Genomic DNA, 21,742 nt, shown 5'->3' on the forward strand with positions numbered 1-21,742 from the left:
AAGTTGAATAAAATCTGTTTAATTCAGTTCTTCATATCTTGTCTTTTCTAAAAGTGCATTTACCATGCTCCTTTAGGTTGTTTTATTAAGTAAATTATTTATTTGATAGCCAAGATGAACTTGTATTTAGATTATAGGCTTTTGAGTTATTTTAAAATAGTACATAACATCAGTATTCATAAAATCATGTTGTTATATATAGCACAGATGTGTGTGTATGTCTATATTTATTATGTAGTCCTCCTTCCAGAAAGTCTTTACCTACTCTTCAACTTCTGTGATTAAGCTGTTTGATAGTTAATTGAAATAACACATCCACGTCCACAACTTTTTTTAGATTATAATTAAAAGTAGTATTTGCTAATAAATCTGACTTGGTTTTCTCAATTTATTTGAGATGATAGTTCCCATATGAGAATCTGTTAAGATTCTCTTTCCAGAAAAATTCACATATGTATACACCTACAATTTTGCATATACTGTAATTTCAGGAGATTTATTATTTCCCAAGTTTATTTATGGACTATATAGGAATCAACTTGGGTTTTTGTATAGGTGTTTGTGGATACCAAGTTAAGAGTGTATTATATACATGGGATGTTGATGTCAGAAAAATTCAAAAGTTCTGTTACCTATACACTATCCTTTCTCGTATCATTTGTCAATAAAAACTCTGGCAAATTCCATAAGGGAGTCATCACTGGGCATCAACTGAGATTATTTTATTAAAGGTGCTGTTTAAAAAAACAAAACAAAAAAATTTGACTTCAGTTTTATGAATGCTAAAAAATTAATGATATATGATGCAGTTAATTATAATTCTTCAAATTAAAATTCACTAGCAGAGTATCATGTGTCTTTTTATAACTTTAAAAGGTAATTCATACAGGGGTGGAGTAAATAGAGCACACTAGCTGGCCACCTAATCCTCAAATGATTGGACAGTTCTATTTCTATGTGTGTTGGCAGTGCATTTCATAAGACTACAAAAAAAGAATGTGTATGTGGATGTCTAGATCAAATATCTTTAATTCCACGTGATCCTTTTGTCCATTGTGATTTGCAGTTTTGTTAATGAATGACTATGGCCTTTTTACTTTTGTAGTGTTGGTGGTTTTTTGAAGAATAGTTTGGTATACAAACCTTAGTTTAAGTGGGTTCTTTCACTTCTAACCTTGAGTTTACCCTCTGTTTAAAAACAAAAAGGATAATTATACCTCCCTAGGCATTAGGCACGGCAGTACGCAGATGATACAACCTTGCTTGCTGAAAGTGAAGAGGACTTAAAGCACTTACTTAATGAAGATCAAAGATTACAGCCTACAGTGTGGATTACACCTCAGCATAAAAAAAAGTCTTCACAACTGAACTACTAAACCAACATCATGATAGATGGAGAATATATCGGAAGTTGTCAAGGATTTCACTTTGCTCGAACCCACAGTCAATGCCCATGGAAGCAGCAGTCAAGAAATCAACGCATTGCATTGGGCAAATCTGCTGAAAAAGACCTCTTTAAAGTGTTAAAGTGCAAAGTCACTTTGAGAAGTAAGATGTGCTTGAACCCAAGCCCCATAGTATTTTCAATCACCTCATATACCTGCGAAAGCTAGTCAGTGAATAAGGAAGACCAAAGAAGAATTGATGCCTTTGAATTATGGTGTTGGTGAAGAATATTGAATATACCATGGACTGCCAAAAGAATGGACAGATGTGTCTTGGAAGAAGTGCTAGAAGTGAGGATGGCAAGACTTTGTCTCATGTACTTTGGACATGTTATCGGGAGAGATTAGTCCTTGGAGAAGGACATCATGCTTGGTAAACTAGAGGCTCAGCAAAAGAGGAAGACCCTCAATAAGATGGATTGACACATTGGCTGGAACAACGGGCTGAAACAGCAACAATTGTGAGGATGGCGCATGACCAGGCAGCGTTCCGTTCTGTTGTACATAGGGTCACTGTGAGTCGGAATCGACTAGATAGCACCTGACAGCAGGCTTTGAGAAAGCATCATATACTTGTAATAAATACAAAACCAGTTGTTCAGTTCAGACTCAGTGATGACTCCCCTGTGTGTCAGAGAACAGAACTGTGCTCCATAAGGTAAATGCTGTTTTTGGAATTAGATTACCGTGTCTTTCTTCAGAGGTGCCTCTGGATGTTTTTGAACCAACCTTTTGGCTAGTAGTGAGGGATTGTTTGCACCACCCAGGGACACTTGATGCTCATAATACTTAATTTTATTAACAGTGGAGTCCCTGGTGGTACAAGCTGTTATCGAACTCCGCTGCCCAAAGGTTGTAGGTTTCAGCCCACCCAAAGGTGCCTTGGAAGAAAGGCCTGACAATATACTTAGTAAAAGTCAGCCCTACGGAGCACAGTTCTACTCTGACACATATGGGGTTGCCATGAGTTGAAGTTGACTCCACGACAACTTTTTTTTAAAACTATATTAGTATTAGCTCTGACTCAAACACCTTATTTAAAAAAATTTTATTGTGCTTTAAGTGAAAGTTTACAAATCGAGTCAGTCTCTCCCATAAAAACTTACATACACCTTGGTAAAAAATTCCCAATTGCTCTTCCCCTAATGAGAGCCCGCTCCCTCCCTCCACTCTCTACCCTCTCATCTCCCCTCCAGGCAGGAGATGCCAACATAGTCTCAAGTGTCCACCTGATCAAAGAAGCTCACTCCTTACCAGCATCCCTCTCCATCCCATTGTCCAGTCCAATCCCTGTCTGAAGAGTTGGCTTTGGGAATGGTTCCTGTCCTGAGCCAACAGAAGGTATGGGGGCCGTGACCACCAGGGTCCTTCCAGTCTCAGTCAGACGATTAAGTCTGGTCTTTTTACGAGAATTTGGGGTTTGCATCCCACTGCTCTGCTGCTCCCTCAGGTGTCAGACACCTTTTTAAAAATAGAGAGCCATGTAGTTTATAATATGGTGAAATAGTAATAAACTTAGAATGAAAGGGGGAAACCTATTATGTACAATTTACCAAGTGAGCTATCAATCAATTCTGTTTCTTATGACTTTCTATTTGCCAGTCTTTCCTGAGATTTTCTAGGTAATTTAAACCGAGGTGTCATATTCTCAAGGATTTTTTGCATTTATTTTTGTTGTTCAGAATACACAAAACTTAACACCAACTCAACAGTTTCTGCATATACAATTCAGTGACATGGGCTACATTCCTCGAGTTGTGCAGCCATTCTGATTCTCTTTTTCTGAGTTGTTCTCCATTGACATAAACTCACTGCCCCTAGGGTTCCTATATAATCTTTCTGGTTCTTACTATTAGATCCCGTATAGATGGATCATAAAACGGCATTAATACTCAAGGGGGACATTCTTTACTACTTAAACTAAACTATTTTTCAGTTTTAAGAAGACTTCAGGAAATATTTTTGGTTTAAGGTTTAAAGATTATCGCAGGGCAGTAGTATCAGCGATGCATCAAGCCTCCATGGCTCCAGATAGTATGGATTCCCTGAGAATTTGAAATTCTTCCCAAGTATCTTAAAAGTGCATTATTTGCTTAAAGGGTATGGATGTCTCATTTTCTGTGTACATAAATGATTTTAAACTGAACTCTTCATTTATTACTCTTTTGGCTATAACCTCACCACAGAGTGCACAGAATTCTGAGAAGGGAGAAGCTAGTTTTCTTTTTGGATGCCAGTTTCTGGCGCTTAGGATATTTTGCCTATTGCCTAGGGATTTTCACTTTGAGGACTAAGGTACGCCTGAAGGGACTTGCGGCATCAGCAAAGGGCAGAGCTAATCGGTCCCCTTTTTCCTCCCTTCTTCCGCAGTCGGGCTTCCACACCTAGTACTCTCCAGTCGAGGCGCTGCGAGGCCCCGCCCCACGGCGTCTGCGCTTTCGTGAAGGGGCGAGGCGGCAGCGCGCTGACACCTGGCGGCGGCGGAGGGCGGGCCCAAGGTTAGCGTGCACTGGGATTGGCTGGGGCGGCGTGAGGGACGGGAGGAAGGAGGGGAAACGGTTGTAGGGCTAGTGCCTGTGCCTGAGAGGCCTGAGGGGCGCGGAGGCACGGCGGGGAGGGAGACGGCAGCAGCATGGCGGCTGGGTACGAGCCGCTCTACCCTCCTTTTCCTCGCTGTCGTCGCCGCCGCCGCCGAGGTCGCCGGGACCCCTTAGTCTGCGTGTGTTAGTCGTAAGCCCGCCACCCACGCACTAGTCCTCCAGCCCACCGGCTCTCCTTTCGCCGCCACTGCCAGCCCGAGGGTCAGGTCGGCCGGGTAACTTGCCCTCCCACCCACCCACCAGTCCGCGGGCAGGGACCATGGAGGACGTGAAGCTGGAGTTCCCCTCTCTCCCACAGTGCAAAGAAGACGCCGAGGTGAGTCAGTGTCCGGCGACTGCCACGCACAGGCCTCCCGTTGTGGCTCCTCGTCCGAGGGACGACCCCAGGCCCCAACCGTCGAAGTCTCCAGCTCTGTCGGAGCCTGGTTGGCTCCTGAGGGCGTCCCAGGACTTCTAGGGGGAGCCTCGGGCTCTGTGGCGGTCCGCTCAGACCAGGCCGCCTGAGTTCCTCTTCCTTTCCGCAGACCCCAGCGGAGGGGCTGGGTCTGGTCTACTTAATTGGGTGAGAAGAGGGGAAACAATCAGTTTGCTTCTAGGCTCGGGGTCGAGTACTTCTTGGAGTAAAGTAGCCCCGTATTGCCAAAGCAATACAAGGGTCTAGTTATTTTTTATCTTCAACTTGAGGGACATCATTGGTGTCAGCGACTCACTTGTGGGGCACATGTGGCCCCACATGTGCAATAGGCCCGGGACTTGAACTTTCTAGATGAGCCTTCGAAAAGCTTCCCCAAGTTTTTTTTTTTTGGAAGTAAGGCTATGACCAGCCGAATGAAATGTCACAAAAGTAGCGCATGTGAGTCTGAAGACTTCGGTCAGAAATCTTGCCCTTTGAAGGAAAGTTAGAATTGAGAGTAAAGTTCTTTATACCTCGGTCTCCTTATTTCTAATTCAGGGTTCTTTTTACTCCACCTTACTTCACAGCCTAATGTTTTAATTAGGATTTTTTTTCCACATCTATTCATAGTTTAAAATACTTCATGGTATTGCAGACGACTAAATTTGAATTTTCTGAAGGCTCAGTTAGTAACAGGACAGGGGTATTTAAAGTAATTGCAAAAATCAAATAAAGCTCTGTTTTTAAGAGACTATTCCATTTATACTGAATATTCATTCTATTGAGTATCTTCATTTGGGGTTCATGTGTTTTATTTGGTGGGAGCACTTGCTTGTGGTAATGTTTTTGTTGTTGAGAATACACACAGCAAAACTTAACACCAATTCAACAGTTTCTACATATACATGCTTTAGAATTGCATGTTTTAAGAGTATACACTTAAATAAGAAAAAGGAAAGTCGTATCTGGGCTAGTTAAAAAATTATTTTATGCCTTTTTATTCCTCAAAATGATTCCGAAATTTCAGAACTGGAAGCAACCTTAGAAATATGTAGAGCTTCCCACACTTCAGGTGAGGAAATTGAGACTTACTGGGAATAAGTGATATGCCCGGGTAACACCATGGCACAAGACACAATGAGGACCTTGGTCTCCTGGTTATGAATTCATTTTTCTTTTTAATACACCTCAATTCTTCCGGCCATTATCTTAAAAATGTTAGTGTAAAATACTTTCAGACAATGCATTTAAATATTTTACTGTGTATGTAATAATGTCTTATCCTTGCAAAAAATTATAAATTCTTACTGGAAATACAACTTTTTTCTTTCCCATGTGGAACAGAGTATTGCTTAAAGCCTAGTAAAGAATGATGTAAATACCTATTGAAAACCAAGTAATTTCTTATTTTATAACAGTGGATGCTTGGTCTCTCTTGGTTACTATTGACAAAAACCAGCTCGGGATGTCTTTGAGGGATACGTATCTCTGGTGTCAGCAACTCACTTGTGGGACACATGTGGCCTCCATGGGGACTAGACTTGGGGCCTGAACTTTTGAAGTGTGCCTTTGAAAAGCAGGAAGGAAAAGTAAATAAAACCAGAAAGGTAGAGATGCAGCTGTTCTCAGGGACTTGACCAGACCCAGGTATTGTAGTGTATCAGAACTGCCTCTGCCTCTCATCAGTGCTTGTCTGTACTTTCCCTCAGGGTCTCAGCTTTTGCTCAGGCTTCTCCATAGGTGTGGAGCTTGGTCTTTTGCTGCTCTGGGGCTGCCACATACCCTTATAAAGCTTGTACATTGAGGAATGAGAGTGCCTCTCTCCCAGCTTCAGTGTTTAAATTCTAGAGGTTTGGCCCAACTTAGGTCATGTGTCCATTTTTTGAATCAGTGACTGTAGCCAGGATAGGGTGAGTACAATGAGGGGTTCAGTCACGTATCTACTCCCACTGATACCATAGGAGCTTTTCCACAGAAGATGGAGGGTGACAGAAACTGTAAATATTCCTTAAATAGGGGCACTGATTACCAAAGCCTTACTCAGAATAAAGTGATTAATAAAATGTTAATTTTAAAGTTTCCACTGAGAGATGTAAGTATGGAATGGACTGAGGTGACTTACTTGTGTGACTAGCCAGCAGTCTCTTTCACATTAGGAAGCATTAGATAGAAAGCCAAATTAAACTTAGATCTTCTCTAGTAAAAATAAAATGAAAGTAGAAAGATTTTAATGAATGCTCTTAATGATTAATGTAATCAAGCTATGATATCTTGACGATCCTGTCACCTCTAAGAATATTACTTCCAAATTTCTTGAAATACCCATCAGGGTATTCTTTATATAGGGCAGTGGTAGCAAAAATTCAGCTGTGAAGACCAAGCAGTTTGCAAAAAAGATTGTCACTCCTTTGTTTAAAGCTTTTCGATAATTTCCCATCATTTTGAGGATGAAGTTCAAACTCTTAACATCATCTGCAAAGTCCTGTGTGATCTGGCATCCATCTACTTCTCTAGCCTCATTACTGTTCCTGATGCTACCTAGCCATATTCTTTTTTCTCTGTCATAGAGTACTTTAATTCCACCCCCCTCCTCATTTTTTTCCTCACCTCAGGGCCTTTGCATCTGTTGTTTGCCCCTACCACAGCTACCAGCACCTCCCTTGCCCTCACCTAATTACCTACTTACTCCTGGGTTACAGCTTTCTTTTTTCAGAGAAGCTTTCCTTGATTTTGCCCTCTTCTGCACACCCTCCCGCCTCCCCCCGCACCCACAGATTATCATTCCCCTAGGTTTATAAACACTCAGTTCTTTTATACCTATCTTTGTAACACTTAAACTTTTTCGTTCAGTTTTTTTTCCCATATTTTCAATGATAGACTGAAAGCTTCTAATGGAACATATTCACTAATAAGTTCCGGTCTTATTCACCGCAGTTTTTTCAGTTAACAGTGTCTGGTGCATATCATAAGCTTGAACAAATATTTCTTGAGTTAATAAAAGAATTTTCCTTTTTTAATTTTTATTGTGCTTTAAGTGAAAGTTTACAAATCAAGTCAGTCTCATCTATATACACCTTGCTATATACTCCTAATTGCTCCCTCCCTAATGAGACAGCACACTCCTTCCCTCCACTCCCTGTTTTCGTGTCCATTCAGCCAGCTTCTGACCTCCTCTGCTGTCTCATCTCCCCTCCAGACAGGAGATGCCCACATAGTCTCATGTGTCTACTTGATCCAAGAAGCTCATTCTTCACCAGTATCATCTATCCCATAGTCCAGTCCAGTCCCTGTCTAAAGAGTTGGTTTTGGGAATGGCTCCTGTCTTAGGCCAACAGAAGGTCTGGGGACCATGACCTCTGGGGTCCTTCTAGTCTCGGTCAGACCATTAAGTCTGGTCTCTTTAGAGAATTTGAAGTCTGCATCCTACTGCTCTCCTGCTCCCTCAGGGGCTGTCCATTGCGCTCCCTGTCAGGACAGTCATTGGGTTATAGCCGGGCACTGTCTAGCTCTTCTGGTCTCAGGCTGATGTAGTCTCTGGTTTTTGTGGTCCTTTCTGTCTCTTGGGCACATAATTACCTTGTGTCTTTGGTGTTCTTCATTCTCCTTTGCACCAGGTGGGTTGAGACCCATTGATGCATCTTAGATTGCTGCTTGCTAGCAAATGAAAGAATCTTGATTGATTTTGATAGCAGCATCTTACTTGTGGCAAGTAGTTTTTCAGATGTGAGGAAGAAAAAAAAAGAACAGCTTGTAGTACCAATTTTTGAACAGATTCGTTGCATAGATAGGGCTACTTATTTTGTAATTCAAAAATTAATGTTTTCAGGAGAAAGTGAAATATAATTTATTTTAATCATGGTTTGGCAACTTAATGTTACCCTTTTTACTTTCTTTTCTCTTTTTTTCCTGTAGTACATAATCAAAGATAGGAATTGCTAAACAGCTCTGACTGAGAATCTCCCACTTAGCTCTTTTATTTAGAATGGTGCTTTCTTAACCAACTGTAGAATCACCGAGGAGCTTTGAAAAATTATCCGTGCCTGGGCCTCATCACTATGGATTCTGATTTAATTGGGTCGGGGCATCCTACTTGAATTCCTGTCTGTCTCTCCCTTTCTCCCTAACCCTCTCGTTTTTATTTCTTTGAAAATCTCCATTTCTGGTGATAACTGGTGCTTTGGCTTAAGCAGAGCTTGAGCTAGGTGTGGGAGCTAAAGGAAAATGACTTATTCCGGAGGGGCTACTTTTTTTTTTTTTTTTGGAGGAGAGAAACTGTAATATTAATTTTTCTGTTTGTGAATTTTCCTAGCTCAGGTATAGTATTCTGGTGATTTTTTTTTTCCCCTGAACTGTTCCCCTTTGCTATTTGAAATTTGTATTCTATTGTGGTATTTCTAAAAGGTACATGTTTCAAGCTACTTGATCTGTCTGATGATGGGAATTAAGTTTTTTATTTAGTAAAAAAAAAATTTTTTTTTTTTAATGACTACAGTCTATCTTCTTTAGTTCATTTATTGAGGGTATTTGAACATTTTAATAACATTTTATTCTGTCTTCCAAATGCAATTCTATATATCATGTAACTTTGCATTTGTATGAGAAAGAAGAGAGCCTGAAAGGTGTTTTAATATATGATACCTTTCAGCTCGTATTGATTGAAAATTTTTCACGTGTGAATTAATTTCTATCAGAACCATAGTGTTTCACAATTAGTCTGTATTTTGGCTTAGCTGGCTTGCTATGGTTTTGAAAATAGAGTTGGATTGCTTGGCTGATCAGCAAAGTTAGGGAAATGAATTCTAATTAACTACAATAAAACTCATAATAGGTTATTGGCAGTTATGTGGGGAGTCAGCCCCATTAATACTACCATTTCTAAAGTGATGGATTTTAGGAGCAGCATGGGCAGGCTGAGATTAAGACTGAGTGCAATACAGGCAAGATTTGGTTATTGGAAACATGTTCAGGCAGATGGGTGTGTGGTAGAGCAAGACTGTGAGCATGAATGACTTTTAAAAACTTGATCCAGTATGCTAAAGGCATCAGAAGAATCCGTAGGCAACACAGGTGTGTAGATATGGTCTGTAGGCAGTAATCAGAGCTGGGTCAGTGGAGAGTAGGCTCTGAGACCAGGATCTGGTGTTAGCACCAGGAATACGTGCAAATGACATTTTTCGTGGAGAAAACTTTCTAGGTTTTAAAGGATCCATGCCCATTACAGCAAGGGGGGCTGCGTGCTGCTCACTAAAGGAGGCTTATCTGACCGAGTAGTCCTCGGTGTTTGTCCTGTGAATAGGAATAATTTTTCATCCTCTCCTACTATGTAGCTTGCATTTCATTCCTGCAATATCTTACTCATACAAATACACAGGCAGCCCTCATGTTCTATTGTTGTCAGTTGCTGTCAAGTCAGCTCTGACTCACAGCCTTATGGAAAGCTCAGAATTTCTTTGAAGCCTAAAAATTCAGGTTATTTTTGTATTCTATCCCATAATATTCATGCTTGGTTTTACCATAAAAGTGTTTTAAATTAGAGGCCAATGAAAATATTCCCCCCCCAAAAAAAAAATCGTTTAGTAAAATTGATACACCAAAAAGAAGCACATCCTGTGGTGTGATCGTTTTCTGGCATATTGCCAAGTATTTCCTGGACTATATGCACACCATGTTACTATATGTGTCCCCTTCCTCTTTTTTCTTTTTTTAATTTTGTCATGCACAGTTTGTTGTTGTTGTTAGGTGCCATTGAGTCGTTTCCGACTCATAGCAACCCTGTGTACAACAGAACAAAACACTGCCCGGTCCTGTACCATCCTCACAGTTGTTGCCATGTTTGAGCCCATTGTTGCAGCCACTGTGTCAGTCCATCTCACTGAGGGTCATCCTCTTTTTTGTTGACTCTCTGCTTTACCAAGCATGATGTTCTTCTCCAGGAACTGATCCCTCATGATAACATATCCAAAGTATGTGAGACAAAGTCTCACCATACTCACTTCTGAGGAGCATTCTGGCTGTATTTCTTCCAAGACAGACTTGTTCATTCTTCTGGCAGTCCATGGTATATTCAATATTCTTTGCCAACACCATAATTCAAAGGCATCAATTCTTCTTCAGTCTTCCTTATTCATTATACAGCTTTCACATGCATATGAGGTGATTGAAAATATCATGGCTTGGGCCAGGCTCACTTGAGCCTTATGCACTTAAACCTTATGCACAGTTTAGTGATTTCATTTTAGGTAAACTCAAAAATACACGTTTCTGTAATAGCTTTTCTCCTCTCTCACAGCTTTAAGTTGCTTTAGGTTGATAATGCTGGCTGTTAGACTACTTGAGAATTTTAAAGAAAAGAAAAAAAGAAGATCCTTAGACTCTACTGCCCTGAGCCTCTGAAATGCACATCAGTTGTGTGCTTATTCTATGTTAGACGCTATGTTCAGTGTTTAGGATGTTGTTATGGATTGAATTGTGTCCCCCCAAAATATGTAAATCCTAACCTCTAATTCTCAACGGAGAATCCCTGGTGGCACAGTGGCCAAGTGCTCAGCTGTTAACCGAAAGGTTGAGCGGTTTGAATCCACCCACAGGCTTTGCAGGAGAAAAGACCTGAAGATCTGCTACCATAAAGATTACAGCCTAGGAAACCTTATGGGGTAGTTCTGCTCTGTCACATGGGGTTGCCATCAGTCGAAATCAACTTGAAGACACCCAAAAATTCGCATCAGCAACAAAAATCCTAACCCATGTACCTGTGGTTATAATCACATTTGGGAATGGGTTTTCTTTGTTAATGTTAATGAGGCAATATTAGTGTATGGTGTGTCTTGAGTCAATCTTTTTTGAGATATAAAAAGAGCAGATTAGCTGTAGAGAAGCAATCAGAGTTGGGGAGGATAGACACCATTCCACGTGTAGATCACCAAGGAGCCAAGGAATAGAAGTTGAAGAGGCAAGGACCTTTCCCCAGAGCCAACAAAGAAAGTCTAGTCATTGTCCTGATTTCAGACTTCTAGCCTCCAAAACTGTGAGAAAATTAATATGTGTTTGTTAAAGCCACCCACTTGTGATATTTCTGTAAATCTTTTTAATAAAAAGAGATTCCCATATCATATTGGTAAGTGAAAGACGTAAATTTTTTTTTTTTTAACTTTTATTAAGCTTCAAGTGAACGTTTACAAATCCAATCAGTCTGTCACGTATAAGTTTACATACATCTCACTCCCTACTCCCACTTGCTCTCCCCCTCTTGAGTCAGCCCTTTTAGTCTCTCCTTTCGTGACAATTTTGCCGGCTTCTGTCTCTCTCTATCCTCCCATCCCCCCTCCAGACAAGAGTTGCCAACACAATCTCAAGTGTCCACCTGATATAATTAGCTCACTCTTCCTCAGCGTCTCTCTCCCACCCACTGACCAGTCCCTTTCATGTCTGATGAGTTGTCTTCGGGGATGGTTCCTGTCCTGTGCCAACAGAAGGTCTGGGGACCATGGCTGCCGGGATTCCTCTAGTCTCAGTCAGACCATTAAGTTTGGTCTTTTTATGAGAATTTGGGGTCTATATCCCACTGATCTCCTGCTCCCTCAGGGGTCCTCTGCTGTGCTCCCTGTCAGGGCAGTCATCGATTGTGGCCAGGCACCAACTAGTTCTTCTGGTCTCAGGATGATGTAGGTCTCTGGTTCATGTGGCCCTTTCTGTCTCTTGGGCTCTTAGTTGTCATGTGGCCTTGGTGTTCTTCATTTTCCTTTGCTCCAGGTGGGTTTAGACCAATTGATGCATCTTAGATGGCCACTTGTTAGCATTTAAGACCCCAGACGCCACACTTCAAAGTGGGATGCAGAATGATTTCATAATAGAATTATTTTGCCAATTGACTTAGAAGTCCCCGCAAACCATGTTCCCCGGACCCCCACCCTTGCTCCGCTGACCTTTGAAGCATTCATTTTATCCTGGAAACTTCTTTGCTTTTGGTCCAGTCCAATTGAGCTGACCTTCCATGTATTGAGTGTTGTCTTTCCCTTCACCTAAAGCATTTCTTATCTACTGATTAATCAATAAAAAACCCTCTCCTACCCTCTCTCCCTCCCCTCCCTCGTAACCACAAAAGTATGTGTTCTTCTCAGGTTTACTGTTACTCAAGATCTTATAATAGTGGTCTTATACAATATTTGTCCTTTTGCCTCTGACTAATTTCGCTCAGTATAATGCCTTCCAGGTTCCTCCATGTTATGAAATGTTTCACAGATTCGTCACTGTTCTTTATCGATGCGTAGTATTCCATTGTGTGAATATACCACAATTTATTTCCCCATTCATCCGTTGATGGACACCTTGGTTGCTTCCAACTTTTTGCTATTGTAAACAGAGCTGCAATAAACATGGGTGTGCATATATCTGTTTGTATGAAGGCTCTTGTATCTCTAGGGTATATTCCCAGGAGTGGGATTTCTGGGTTGTATGGTAGTTCTATTTCTAACTGTTTAAGATAACGCCAGATAGATTTCCAAAGTGGTTGTACCATTTTACATTCCCACCAGCAGTGTATGAGAGTTCCAATCTCTCCGCAGCCTCTCCAACATTTATTATTTTGTGTTTTTTGGATTAATGCCAGCCTTGTTGGAGTGAGATGGAATCTCATCGTAGTTTTAATTTGCATTTCTCTAATGGCTAATGATCATGAGCATTTTCTCATGTATCTGTTGGCTGCCTGAATATCTTCTTTAGTGAAATGTGTGTTCATATCCTTTGCCCACTTCTTGATTGGGTTGTCTGTCTTTTTGTGGTTGAGTTTTGACAGAATCATGTAGATTTTAGAGATCAGGCGCTGGTCGGAGATGTCATACCTGAAAATTCTTTCCCAATCTGTAGGTGGTCTTTTTACTCTTTTGGAGAAGTCTTTAGATGAGCATAGGTGTTTGATTTTTAGGAGCTCCCAGTTATCGGGTTTCTCTTCATCATTTTTGGTAATGTTTTGTATTCTGTTTATGCCTTGTATTAGGGCTCCTAGGGTTGTCCCAATTTTTTCTTCCATGATCTTTATCGTTTTAGTCTTTATGTTTAGGTCTTTGATCCACTTGGAGTTAGTTTTTGTGCATGGCGTGAGGTATGGGTCCTGTTTCATTTTTTTGCAAATGGATATCCAGTTATGCCAGCACCATTTGTTAAAAAGGCTATCTTTTCCCCAATTAATTGACATTGGTCCTTTGTCAAATATCAGCTGCTCATACGTGGATGGATCTATGTCTGGGTTCTCAATTCTGTTCCATTGGTCTATGTGCCTGTTGTTGTACCAGTACCAGGCTGTTTTGACTACTGTGGCTGTATAATAGGTTCTGAAGTCAGGTAAAGTGAGGCCTCCCACTTTCTTCTTCTTTTTCAGTAGTGCTTTGCTTATCCAGGGGTTCTTTCCCTTCCATATGAAATTCGTGATTTGTTTCTCTATCCCCTTAAAATATGACATTGGAATTTGGATCGGAAGTGCGTTAAATGTATAGATGGCTTTTGGTAGAATAGACATTTTTATTATGTTAAGTCTTCCTATCCATGAGCAAGGTATGTTTTTCCACTTAACTATGTCCTTTTGAATTTCTTGTAGTAGAGCTTTGTAGTTTTCTTTGTATAGGTCTTTTACATCCTTGGTAAGATTTATTCCTAAGTATCTTATCTTCTTGGGGGCTACTGTGAATGGTATTGATTTGGTTATTTCCTCTTCGGTGTTCTTTTTGTTGATGTAGAGGAATCCAAGTGATTTTTGTATGTTTATTTTATAACCTGAGACTCTGCCAAACTCTTCTATTAGTTTCAGTAGTTTTCTGGAGGATTCCTTAGGGTTTTCTGTGTATATAATCATGTCATCTGCAAATAGTGATAACTTTACTTCTTCCTTGCCAATCCGGATACCTTTTATTTCTTTGTCTAGCCTAATTGCCCTGGCTAGGACTTCTAGCACGATGTTGAATAAGAGCGGTGATAAAGGGCATCCTTGTCTGGTTCCCGTTCTCAAGGGAAATGCTTTCAGGTTCTCTCCATTTAGAGTGATATTGGCTGTTGGCTTTGCATAGATGCCCTTTATTATGTTGAGGAATTTTCCTTCAATTCCTATTTTGGTAAGAGTTTTTATCATAAATGGGTGTTGGACTTTGTCAAATGCCTTTTCTGCATCAATTGATAAGATCATGTGGTTTTTGTCTTTTGTTTTATTTATGTGATGGATTACATTAATGGTTTTTCTGATATTAAACCAGCCTTGCATATCTGGTATAAATCCCACTTGATCAGGGTGAATTATTTTTTTGATGTGTTGTTGGATTCTATTGGTTAGAATTTTGTTCAGGATTTTTGCATCAATGTTCATGAGGGATATAGGTCTATAATTTTCTTTTTTTGTAATGTCTTTACCTGGTTTTGGTATCAGGGAGATGGTGGCTTCATAGAATGAGTTGGGTAGTATTCCGTCATTTTCTATGCTTTGGAATACCTTCAGAAGTAGTGGTGTTAACTCTTCTCTGAAAGTTTGGTAGAACTCTGCAGTGAAGCCATCTGGGCCAGGGCTTTTTTTTGTTGGGAGTTTTTGATTACCGTTTCAATCTCTTTTTTTGTTATGGGTCTATTTAGTTGTTCTACTTCTGAGTTTGTTAGTTTAGGTAGGCAGTGTTTTTCCAGGAATTCATCCATTTCTTCTAGGTTTTCAAATTTGTTAGAGTACAATTTTTCATAATAATCTGAAATGATTCTTTTAATTTCATTTGGTTCTGTTGTGATGTGGTCCTTCTCGTTTCTTATTCGGGTTATTTGTTTCCTTTCCTGTATTTCTTTAGTCAGTCTGGCCAATGGTTTATCAATTTTGTTAATTTTTTCAAAGAACCAGCTTTTGGCTTTGTTAATTCTTTCAATTGTTTTTCTGTTCTCTAATTCACTTAGTTCAGCTCTAATTTTTATTATTTGTTTTCTTCTGGTGCCTGATGGATTCTTTTGTTGCTCAGTTTCTATTTGTTCAAGTTGTAGGGACAGTTCTCTGATTTTGGCTCTTTCTTCTTTTTGTATGTGTGCATTTATCGATATAAATTGGCCTCTGAGCACTGCTTTTGCTGTGTCCCAGAGGTTTTGATAGGAAGTATTTTCATTCTCGTTGCTTTCTATGAATTTCTTTATTCCCTCCTTGATGTCTTCTATAACCCAGTCTTTTTTCAGGAGGGTATTGTTCATTTTCCAAGTATTTGATTTCTTTTCCCTAGTTTTTCTGTTATTGATCTCTAGTTTTATTGCCTTGTGGTCTGAGAAGATGCTTTGTAATATTTCGACGTTTTGGACTCTGCAAAGGTTTGTTTTATGACCTAATATGTGGTCTATTCTAGAGAATGTTCCATGTGCGCTAGAAAAAAAAGTATATTTTGTAGCAGTTGGGTGGAGAGTTCTATATAAGTCAATGAGGTCAAGTTGGTTGATTGTTGTAATTAGATCTTCCGTGTCTCTATTGAGCTTCTTACTGGATGTCCTGTCCTTCTCCGAAAGTGGTGTGTTGAAGTCTCCTACTATAATTGTGGAGGTATCTATCTCACTTTTCAATTCTGTTAAAATTTGATTTATGTATCTTGCAGCCCTGTCATTGGGTGCACAAATATTTAATATGGTTATGTCTTCCTGATCAATTGTCCCTTTTATCATTATATAGTGTCCTTCTTTATCCTTTGTGGTGGATTTAAGTCTAAAGTCTATTTTGTCAGAAATTAACATTGCTACTCCTCTTCTTTTTTGCTTATTGTTTGCTTGATATACTTTTTTCCATCCTTTGAGTTTTAGTTTGTTTGTGTCTCTGAGTCTAAGGTATGTCTCTTGTAGGCAGCATATAGATGGATCGTGTTTCTTTATCCAGTCTGTGACTCTCTGTCTCTTTATTGGTGCATTTAGTCCATTTACATTCAGGGTAATTATAGATAAATAAGTTTTTAGTGCTGTCATTTTGATGCCTTTTTATGTGTGTTGTCGACAGGTTCATTTTTCCACATACTTTTTTGTGCTGAGGCGTTTCTCTTAGTAAATTGTGAGATCCTCATTTTCATAGTGTTTGACTTTATGTTAGTTGAGTCGTTACGTTTTTCTTGGCTTTTATCTTGAGTTATAGAGTTGTTATACCTTTTTGTGGTTACCTTATTATTTACCCCTATTTTTCTAAGTAAAAACCTAACTTGTATTGTTCTATATCGCCTTGTATCACTCTCCATATGGCAGTTCAATGTCTCCTGTATTTAGTCCCTCTTTTTGATTATTGTGATCTTTTACCTATTGCCTTCCATGATTCCCTGTTATGTGTATTTTTTTTTTTAATTAATCTTAATTTGTTTGTTTTTGTGATTTCCCTATTTGAGTTGATATCAGGACGTTCTGTTTTGTGACCTTGTGTTGTGCTGATATCTGATATTATTGGTTCTCTGACCAAACAATATCCTTTAGTATTTCTTGTAGCTTTGGTTTGGTTTTTGCAAATTCTCTAAACTTGTGTTTGTCTGTAAGTATCTTAATTTCACCTTCATATTTCAGAGAGAGTTTTGCTGGATATATGATCCTTGGCTGGCAGTTTTTCGCCTTCAGTGTTCTGTATATGTTGTCCCATTCCCTTCTTGCCTGCATGGTTTCTGCTGAGTAGTCTGAACTTATTCTTATTGATTCTCCCTTGAAGGAAACCTTTCTTTTCTCCCTGGCTGCTTTTAAAATTTTCTGTTTATCTTTGGTTTTGGTGAGTTTGATGATAATATGTCTTGGTGTTTTTCTTTTTGGATCAATCTTAAATGGGGTTCGATGAGGATCTTAGATAGATATCCTTTCGTCTTTCATGATGTCAGGGAAGTTTTGTGTCAGGAGTTCTTCAACTATTTTCTCTGTGTTTTCTGTCCCCCCTCCCTGTTCTGGGACTCCAATCACCCGCAGGTTATCCTTGATAGAGTCCCACATGATTCTTAGGGTTTCTTCTTTTTTTTTAATTCTTTTATCTGATTTTTTTTCAGCTACGTTGGTGTTGATTCCCTGGTCCTCCAGATGTCCCAGTCTACATTCTAATTGCTCGAGTCTGCTCCTCTGACTTCCTATTGCGTTGTCTAATTCTGTAATTTTATTGTTAATCTTTTGGATTTCTACATGCTGTCTCTCTATGGATTCTTGCAAGTTATTAATTTTTCCACTATGTTCTTGAATAATCTTTTTGAGTTCTTCAACAGTTTTATCAGTGTGTTCCTTGGCTTTTTCTGCAGTTTGCCTTATTTCATTTGTGATGTCTTGAAGCATTCTGTAAATTAGTTTTTTATATTCTGTTTCTGATAATTCTAGGATTGTATCTTCATTTGGGAAAGATTTTGATTTTTGATTCTTCTGTTTGGGGGGTTGGAGCAGCTGTCATGGTCTGCTTTTTTAAGTGGTTTGATATGGATTGTTGTCTTCGAGCCATCACTGGGAAACTAGTTTTTTCAGAAAATCCGCTACGTCCAGTCCAAATCCCGGCGGGATGGTTCCCTGGCTGGGACGCTGCTCTCCCCGTTCCAAGACCAGTCACTGCCTCCCGGGGACTTCTCCTACCGGCTGCATCCCACGCCGCCCGCGGAACCGGCTTGTCCCCCTCCCGGGGTTCGTTTAGGAGGGTGGAGCAGCTCTCTGTGCTTGTGCCGTACCTGACTGGTACGCTGGCTCCAGGCTCTGAAAACAATCGCTGCTTCCCCGTATTAGTTCGTTCTCCGTCTCTAAATCTGTGTTTGTTGTTCAGGGTTCGTAGATTGTTATGTATGTGATCGATTCACTTGTTTTTCCGTGTCTTTGTTGTAAGAGGGATCCGAGGTAGCGTCTGCCTAGTCCGCCATCTTGGCTCCGCCTCCTGAAAGAAGTAAATTTGTTTACATTTTCCTTCTCTGCTGGCTTGAGGTTTATATACAGTCGTGTGCCACATAATGTCTGTTCAGACAATATCTGACTGCATATACATCCGTGGTCTCATAAGGTTATAATAGAGTTCAGAAATCTCAACTAGAGAACGGGATGTAGCGGATATAATTGGACGTAGCAGACATAACCAGACATAGCGAACGCAACAGCCTCCTGTACACAACACATGTTATCTCATGTCTCTTGTGTACAAAGTGATTGTGCTGCCAGGTGTATAAGGATACAGTACATGTAATATAAAACCCATAATACATACATTTTGACAGTCATAATAAATGTCTGTGTTACTGGCTTATGTATATACTGTACTGTACTTTCTATTTGAATGTGAACTTTCCCTACTTATAAATAAAAAGGTGACCATGTAACAATGCATGCTTAGATTCGTAGGCAGCAGCATCCCATCTTGTGTATCACGCGTCTCTTGAGTGCTGTAGCGTTATCTCTCTGTTTAACTTTTGAAGATACTACCGTGAAGTGTATCATGACTCCCAAACCCTGCAAAACCAGTGCTAGTGATAGCAGCAGCAAGAGGCAAAGAAGTATCGATTCGGAAGTGAAACAAAAGTTTAGTAGTTCATGTGTTGATTGGCCATTTGTAAGTCTTCTTTGGTGGAATATTTGTTCAGTTTTTACCCATCTTTGAAAATTGTGTTGTTTGTTATATTATTGATTTGCAGGAATTATCTATATATTTTATATACAAGTTCTTGTTTGGGTACATGTGTTACAAATATTTTCTTCCAGTCTCTGCCTTGCCTTTTCATTTTCTTAGCAGTATTTTTCAATGAGTGGTTTTTAACTTTAATAAAATGTAATTTACCATTTTTTTTCTTTTACACTTAGTATCTTTTGTGCTTTCTTAAGAAATCTTTGCCTTCCCAATAGTTGCAAAGATGTTATCTTATGTTTTTTTCCCAGAAGTGTTACAATTTGAGGGGGTTTGTTTATATATATGTGACTGTACTGGATATTTGTGTGTGGTGTGGGGTTGAAATAAAAGTTCATTTTGTCTTGCAAATGTTTGTTTGGTTGTTCCAGCACTATTTGTTGAAAAGACTGTTCTTCGTTGAATTGTCTTGGTGTCTTTCAGGAAAATTAATTAACTGCATATATGTAGGTCTAAGTCTGGACTCTGTTCTTTTCCATTGTTCTATTTATCTTTTGTCTGGAAAAAGAAATTCTTTATGCTTGGTGTGCTGCAGTTTGTCTATAGTTAACCTGGGAGTGCATTTCTTTTCCTATATCCTGCTTGGGGTTAATTGAGCTGTGTAAGTGTGAGGGTTCATGTTGTTAATCAGTTTTGGAAATTTTATAGTAATATCTTCTGTAATATTATCTCTCCTCTCCTTCTGGAACATTGATTCTGTAGATGTTGTTTTGTTGTATATGTCTATTAACAACTCATATTTTCCAACTTTCTCTCTCTCTGCAGAATTTCAGGTCATTTCTTCAGTTCTGTTTGCCAGTTCACAAATTTTCTGTTTTCTGTCTTTTTCTTAGGCTATCCACTGATGTTTAATTTCAGTTGTACTTTTTATTTCTGTATGTTTTACTTTGTTCTTTTAGAAACCAGTTTCTTAATCCTTGGTCATACTTTTGATTCTCTCTTACAAGAGTCAACTCAAGATAAACGGGTTTGGTTTTGATTTTATTTATTTAAACGTACATGTTTTATATTTTTCATTGTTAATATCCGCAATCTTTGTGGGTATGATTCAGTTCTGTTTCTCATGGAGGCCCATTTCCTATGTTTTGTTGTTGTTTGTCAGTTTTTGATTGTGAGCTTATGGGAACTTTATGTGAATTATTTCTGATTTCGTTTAAGGTGTGTTCTTCCAGGGAGAATTTGCATTTGCTTCTCCGAAAAACCCAGACACTGTCCATGCAGGATCACCTGGTGTTAAATTCTTATTTGTCTCACAGGGGTAATTGAATTCTAAACCCCAACTTGAGTGAAGGCCACATTATACGTAGGAATACCCCACCCCACCACTGACACTACCTTCTACCCGGAGCTTCTGATGGGAATGTAAAATGGTACAACGACTTTGGAAATCGATTTTGCACTTCCTTAAAAAGCTAGAACTAGAACTACTACACGATCTAGCAATCTCACTCCTTGGAATACATCCTAGAGAAATAAGAGCCTTTACATGAACAGATATATGCACACCCATGTTCATTGCAGCACTGTTTACAATAGCAAAAAGATGGAAGCAGCCAAAGTGCCCGTTGTCAGATGAATGGATAAATAAATTACGGTATATTCATGCAGTGAAATATTACACATCGATAAAGAACAATGATAAATTCGTGAAACATTTTATAACATGGAGGAATCTGGAAGGCATTATGCTGAGTGAAATTAGTCAGCTGCAAAAGGACAAATATTGTATGAGACCACTATTAAAAGATTTCGGGAAATAAACAGAGAAGAAAATATTCTTTGATGGTTACGAGAGTGGGGGAGGGTGGGAAAGGGGTATTCACTAGACAAGAAATATTTTAGGTGAAGGGAAAGACAACACACATTACAGGAGAGGTCAGCACAACTGAACTAAAGTAAAAGCAAAGAAGTTTCCTGAAAAAACTGAAAGCTTCAAAGCCAGCGTAGCAGGGGCAGTGGTTTGGGGACCATGGTTTCAGGCGACATCTCAGTCAACTGGCATAATAAAATCTATTAAGAAAACATTCTGAATAAAATCTATTAAGAAAACATTTGGAGAGTGGCACCTGGGGTCTTAAATGCTAGCAAGCGACCATCTAAGATGCATCAGTTGTTCTCAACCCTCCTGGATCAAAGGAGAATGAAGAACACCAAAGACACAAGGTAATTATGAGCCCAACAGACAGAAATGGCCACATAAACCAGACTACATCAGCCTGAGACCAGAAGAACTACATGGTGCCCGGCTGCAACCAATGACTACCCTGACAGGGAACACAACAGAGAACCCCTGAGGGAGCAGGAAAGCAGTGGGATACAGACCGCAAATTCTCATAAAAAGACCAGACTTAATGGTCTGACTGAGAGTAGAAGGACACCGAAGGTCATGGTCCCCAGACCTTCTATTAGCCCAAGACTGGAACCATTCCCAAAGCCGCCTCTTCAGACAGGGTTTGGACTGGACTGGTGAGGAGTGAGCTTCTTGGCTCAAGTAGGCACATGAGACTATGTGGGCAGCTTCTGTCTGGAGGGGAGATGAGAGGGCAGAAGGGGTCAGAAGCTGGCTGAATGGACACGAAAATACAGGGTGGAGAGAAGGCGTGTGCTGTCTGATTAGGGAGAGAGCAACTAGGAGTATATAGCAAGGTGTATATAAATTTTTATGTACAAGGCTGACTTGATTTGTAAACTTTCACTTAAAGCACAATAAAAA

At 39.7% G+C, this 21,742-nt stretch overlaps 1 protein-coding gene across 1 annotated transcript in view; it reads left to right on the forward strand.

Moving 5' to 3' along the window:
• The first annotated feature begins 4,011 nt into the window (after positions 1 to 4,011).
• The window catches only part of STYX (serine/threonine/tyrosine interacting protein), a 62,857-nt gene continuing 45,126 nt past the window's right edge, over positions 4,012 to 21,742 (forward strand). Inside the window, exon 1 of the mRNA XM_049897820.1 lies at positions 4,012 to 4,361. Coding sequence (XP_049753777.1) covers positions 4,305 to 4,361 — 57 coding nt within the window. The 5' untranslated portion in view covers positions 4,012 to 4,304. The remainder of the gene's footprint in view (positions 4,362 to 21,742) is intronic.

The sequence above is a fragment of the Elephas maximus genome, chromosome 10, assembly GCF_024166365.1.
Source record: "Elephas maximus indicus isolate mEleMax1 chromosome 10, mEleMax1 primary haplotype, whole genome shotgun sequence".
Lineage (NCBI taxonomy): Eukaryota > Metazoa > Chordata > Mammalia > Proboscidea > Elephantidae > Elephas > Elephas maximus.